This window comes from Otolemur garnettii, unplaced genomic scaffold, assembly GCF_000181295.1.
Source record: "Otolemur garnettii isolate 467f Iridium unplaced genomic scaffold, OtoGar3 scaffold00031, whole genome shotgun sequence".
Lineage (NCBI taxonomy): Eukaryota > Metazoa > Chordata > Mammalia > Primates > Galagidae > Otolemur > Otolemur garnettii.
Genome location: NW_003852426.1, coordinates 2,231,816 through 2,237,799, shown reverse-complemented (window position 1 = coordinate 2,237,799; position 5,984 = coordinate 2,231,816). Strand labels below are relative to the sequence as shown.

General features: G+C 41.0%; 1 protein-coding gene across 3 annotated transcripts; it reads left to right on the top strand.

Moving 5' to 3' along the window:
• Nucleotides 1-153: 153 nt before the first annotated feature.
• Nucleotides 154-4,854, top strand: LOC100958485 (acyl-protein thioesterase 1-like). 3 transcript variants are annotated; one of them, XM_012804776.1, is made up of 2 exons: nt 154-171; nt 4,330-4,854. In XM_012804776.1, exons 1-2 carry the CDS (start codon nt 154-156, stop codon nt 4,852-4,854), a joined length of 543 nt encoding a protein of 180 aa, XP_012660230.1. The 3 variants fall into 3 exon arrangements, with proteins under 3 accessions (XP_012660230.1, XP_012660229.1, XP_012660228.1); XM_012804775.1 differs by lacking the exon at nt 154-171 and having other exon boundaries at nt 4,165-4,520; nt 4,620-4,854; XM_012804774.1 differs by lacking the exon at nt 154-171 and having other exon boundaries at nt 4,165-4,854.
• The last annotated feature ends 1,130 nt before the right edge of the window (nt 4,855-5,984 follow it).

The window sequence follows — 5,984 nt, the reverse complement described above, 5'->3', positions numbered from 1 at the left end:
AATTTTCTCTTTCAGCTTAACTTTAGTGAAGTTAATTATGATGTGTCTGGGGGATGTCTTGTTCGGGTTGAGTCATGCTGGGGTTCTGAAACTATCTGCTATCTGAATTTCAGAATCTCTTGGCATGTCTGGAAAGTTCTCTTTCATAATTTGATGACGAAGAGCCTCTGTGTTTTGTGAAGCAACTTCATCACCTTCAGGGATTCCTATAAGGCGAATATTAGTTTTCTTTGAATTATCCAAGAGCTCTCTGAGAGAAAGATCCATTTTTGCTCTCCATTTCTTTTGATCTTTGCACTCCTGGGCTTGTTCAAAAGCTTTGTCTTCTATGTCAGAGATCCTTTCTTCTGTCTGTTCCACTCTGTTATGGAGGATTTCCACCATATCTTCCAGATCCTTGAGGGCTGCAACCTCTTGTCTCAGTGTTTCAAAATCTTTGGTCATTTTATCTTTGAAATTGTTGAATTCTTGAGATATCTTTTGAATAATTTGTTGAGATATCTTTTGAATAATTTCTTGAAATTCTAATTACCTCATTTCTTACATTCTGTTAATTGTATTTGCTATCCAAATTGTGAACTCGATTTCTGACATCTCAGGCATCTGTTTATGGATGGGGTCTTCAATTACATCTGCCCCATTTTTCCTTGGGGAAGTTGTTCTACTCTGGCTATTCAAGTTGCCAGAGTTTTCCTGCAGATTCCGCCCCATGCTGAGTTTACCCTGTTTGGAGACCTTATCAGAACTGTTCAGTCAGTGGCTTCTTCTGGTTACCCAGAGAGACATGGCATGTCTGTCATCTTCTCCCAGTTCTTAGGTGCTGGGGTGACCACAGCAGAATGGCAGCAGCTGCGCAGGAGCATGCAGAGCTGGATCAGACCTCGTTTGGCCTGCTGGGATGACGGGGGGTGGGGGCAGGAGACTGACAGTGACCGGATCAGTCCTATTCAGCTCCACCAGGGTGACCAGGGGGCAGGGGAACTGCAGTGATGGTGCTGGGTGCTTGCACAGCTGGATCAGTCCTAGTTCGGCCCCACCAGCTTGATGGGGGGCGGGGAGGGCAGGGGAAAGGCAGTGGCCGGATCAGTCCTAGTTTGGCCCCACTGGGCAATTGAGGGTAAGGGGAACAGCAGCTCCTGGATCAGTCCTTGATCAGCCTTTCTGGGGCAACGGGGGGCAGGGGAATGGCAGCGGCTGTGCGGGAAGGGTGACCAGATCAGTCCTAGTTCACCCCACTGGGGGATGGGGGTGGGAGGCAGGGGAACAGCAGGGCCGGATCAGTCCTAGTTAAGCCCCACGGTGGGGCAGGGGAATGGGGAGTGGAGGACTCATGCAGCACTAGCAAGCCTATCTGGGCCCTCCCCACGTGTGAGCCCAGGGTGGGGAACTCCTCTGCCATATCCCGCGGGACCCACGTGGCTCTAGTAAATAGTTCTGGGCCCACATGGAGCAGTAGACTCCTCTGCAGTGGCCTTGCAGGTTGTGTGTGACTCTAGCAACCAGTTCTGGGCCCGTCCAACGTGGATGTCTGGAGCAGGAAACTCCTCTGCTGCCACCTGTGGGAAGTCCCAGCCAATGCAATCAGGCAAGAGAAAGATGTAAACAGTATCCAAATGGGAATGGACGTCAAATTATTGTTCTTTGTAGGCGATATAATCTTATACCTAGAAATCCAAAGGACTCAACCATGAGACTTCTGGAAGTAATCAAGAAGTACAGTGACATCTTGGGATATAAAATCCATATCCACAAATCAATAGCCTTCATATATGCCAATAAATATCAAGCTGAGATGAAATCAAAGACACAATTCTTTTCACAGTAGCTTCAAAGAAAATGAAATAACTGGAAATATACCTAACAAAGGACGTAAAGGATCTCTAAGGATAGAACTATGAAAGCCTGAGAAAAGAATTAGCAGAAGATGCTAATAAATGGAAGAACACACCATGCTCATTTCTGGGAAGAGTCAACATTGTTAAGGTGTCTGAACTACCCAAAGCAATCTATAGACTTAACCTAATACCTATTAAAACACCAACCTCATACTTTGAAATATTTAAAACACTAGTTCATTTGGAACAGAAGCAGAAAAAACATTGAATAGCTAATGCAACTCTAAGAAATAAAAAGAAATCTATAGGCATCACATTACCAGACTTCAGGTTATACTACAAGTATATAGTGATGTAAACAGCATGATATTGGCATACAATTAGAGACAGAGACCTGTGAAACAGAACTGAGGACTTCAGAGCTGAAACCAGCCTGATATCACTATCTGATCTTCAGTAAAGCAAACCAAAGCATACACTGGGGAAAGATTATTAAATATTACCTATTTAATAAATGGTTCTGGGAGAACTGATTAGATACATAAAAAAGACTGAAGTTAGACCCACATCTCTCATCACTTACATAAAATGAATCATGCTGGATAAGAGATTTAAATCTAAGACAGGAAATGGTAAAAACTCAAGACGAAAGTGTAGAAAAAACTCTTCATGATATTGGCTTGGGAAAAGATTTTTATGAAGAAGACCCTTTTAGCAATTAGAGCAACGACAACAAAAAAGTAAATAAGACCTGATCAGGCTTAAAAGCTTTTTCATGGTTACAGACAATAAATAAAGCAAATAGACAACCTTCAGGATGGGAGAAGAGATTTGCATGTCAGAAATCTGACAAAGGGCTAATAACCAGAATCTACAAGGAACTCAAGCAAAAGAACAGCAATGTCAAAAGCCAACAATGCCTTTAATCGTTAGGCAAGAGACATGAATAGTACCTTCTCCCAAGAAGACAGTCAAATAACTAACAAATGCATGAAAATGCTCATTGTCCCTAATCATCAGAGAAATTCAAATCAAAACCACATTGAGATATCACCTAACCACAGTGAGAATAGCCCATATTGCAAAATTTCCAACCTGCAGATGCTAGTGTTAGTGTGGAGAGAAGAGTGCATTTATACACTGTTGGGTGGGATTGCAAACTCATACAGATTTTTGGGAAAGAAGCATGAAGAATCTTCAAAGTTATAAAAGTAGACCTCCCATATGATCCTGCACTCCCATTAGTAGGTATCTACCCAGAAGGAAAAAAAATTATTTTTCCCTAAAGACATTTGCACTCAAATGTTTATAGTAGCTCAATTTACAATTGCAAAGATGTGGAAACTGCACCATTGCCCATCAACTTGTGAATGAATTAACAAACTGTGGTGTATATATATCTCTATATACACCGTGGAATATTATTCAACCATTAAAAAGATGGAAACTTTATATCCTTTATATTCTTCTGGATGGAGTTGAAGAATATTCTCCATAGTAAGGTATCTCATAAATGGAAAAGTAATCATCCCATGTACTCTATACTAATTTGAAACTAATATATCAACAAATAAAGGCCTGTATGAGAGAAAACACAATCAAATTCGGGAAGAGAGGTGGGGCATTAGTAAGCTCCCATGTGTAGGGTACAATGTAGGGGTATATGGCCCACTCCTTGGTGAAGGACTCAACTACAACTGGGACTTTACCTTACAAACACAAACAATGCAACCTAATTGTATATACCCTTACCTTAATATATTAAAAAAAAGTTTGTGAACTCATCCTGAAGAAAGTTCTACATAGCTCATTGCTTAAAATCACTAGGTTACTTTTTTTTTTTTTTTTTTTTTTTAGAGATGGAGTCTCACTTTATTCCTCAGTAGAGTGCTGTGGCATCACACTGCTCACAGCAACCTCCAACTCCTGGGCTTAGGCAATTCTCTTGCCTCAGCCTCCCAAGTAGCTGGGACTACAGGCGCCCGCCACAACGCCCGACTATTTTTTTGTTGCAGTTTGGCCAGGGCCAGGTTTGAACCTGCCACCCTTGGTATATGGGACCAGTGCCCCACTCACTGAGCCACAGGCTCCGCCCCCACTAGGTTACTTTCAAAGCACTCCTTTTGGGAAGCTCTGCACCAATGCCAGCATCTAGTCCACCATTCAATGCAGTTTTTGAAATCTTTTTCTGTAATGGCCATAGAGCTGTTGTCACATCACCCTTGATGTTCTGAATGAGATCAAGATGCCTTCCTTTTAATAATTACTTTATCTTTAGTTAAAGAAAAAAGCCATTGGCTTCCATTAGTGCTGTCAGCCGGGCCGACGTATGTGCGGCAATATCGTGTCTGTTCTGCTACCTGTCATTGTGCCTGCTGCCCAGAAGGCCACTGCTGTGGTGATTTTCCTTCATGGATTGGGGGATACTGGGCATGGATGGGCAGAAGCCTTTGGCGGTATCAGAAGCTCACATATGAAATATATCTGCCTGCAGGCGCCAGTTATGCCTGTGACATTGAATATGAACATGGCTGTGCTTTCTTGGTTTGTTATTATTGGGCTGTCACCAAGGTCACAGGAAGATGAACCTGGAATTAAACATATAGCAGAAAGTATAAAGGCTTTGATAGATCAGGAGGTGAAGAATGGCATTCCTTCTAACAGAATTATTTTGGGAGGATTTTCCCCGGGTGGAGCTTTATCTTTCTACGCTGCTCTCACCACCCAGCAGAAGCTGGCAGGTGTCACTGCACTCAGTTGCTTGCTTCCACTTCGGGCTTCATTTCAGGGTCCTATCAGTGGCGCTAACACAGATATTTCTAGTCTTCAGTGTCATGAAGATTGCGACCCTCTGGTTCCCCTGAGGTTTGGTTCTCTTACTGCTGAAAAACTAAAAACATTGGTAAATCCAGCCAATGTAACCTTTAAGACCTATGAAGGCATGATGCGCAGTTTGTGTCAGCAGGAAATGATGGATGTCAGGCAATTCACTGATCAACTTCTACCTCCAATTGATTGATGTCACTAAGAAGCCTTGGTAGAAGTACACCAGCATCATTGTAGGGGAGTGTAAACCTTTTCCTGTGCCCAATCTTCAAACTTTGAATGTTTGCAGTGTTAAAATGTTTTGCAAATATATGCCAATGACAGACTAAATAATGTCTCCTCCTAGGAAATTTATGATCTTTTAAATTTCTAGACATGTACTCTTACAATGTGATTCAGAAAATTAGTAGTGTTAAAATAGGTGAAGCAGTTAGCTTCTATTTTCTCACATGTAATTCCAAAATAACAAAATAATGCAATCAGACTTTGTATTACATCGTTTGAATTACTAGTATGCTTAATGAAAATTCATTCAGGTATAAATGCACAGTTAAGACATAAATGATTGTGTCTGTGACTGAAGTCTGGATTTATTCCAAAATTGCTTAGTCACCATGCAATGTCTGTATTTCTGCATGTGTATTCATGTATATGTAATGATTGTAATACATGCTAAGAATGAGGTGGTTATTACATTATTCCTAATAATAGGGATAATGCTTTTTTTTAATTAAGTCATTTGTACATTGATCATAAATACATTTATGCCATTATGGAATTCAATGTGTTGATTACTTGTACAAATTGCAGTGCTTACATCCTGCTAATCAACATAGCCTTCACCTCATTTACCCTATTCCAGCATTAAGACATTTGTGTTCTACACCTGATAGATCCAACTTGTACCTGCAATATGCTCCACAGGTGTGGTCCCCTTACTGACCCTCCCTCTATCAACCTACCCCTCCCTTCCCCTCTCTCTCCCCTTCCCTCATTCATCCTAGGCTATAGCTGTGTTTCATCTTTCATATGTAAGTGTGAGTGATTATAAATTGTTTTCACAGTAGTACTGAGTACATTGGATATTTTTTTCCATTCCTGAGATAATTTCCTAAGAAGAATATTTTCCAGCTCCATTCATGTAAACATAAAAGAGGTAAAGTCTCCATTTTTTAATGCTGTATAGTATTCCATGGTATACATATACCACAATTTATTAATCCATTCATGGGTCAAGGGGCACTTTGGCTTCTTCCATGACTTGGCAATTATGAATTGATCTGCAATGAAAAATTTGGTGCAAATTTTTTTTTTTTTTTTTTT

Excerpts from the sequence above, each read along its gene's own strand:
- LOC100958485 (XM_012804774.1), top strand. The coding sequence starts at position 4,165 with ATGTGCGGCAATATCGTGTCTGTTCTGCTACCTGTCATTGTGCCTGCT.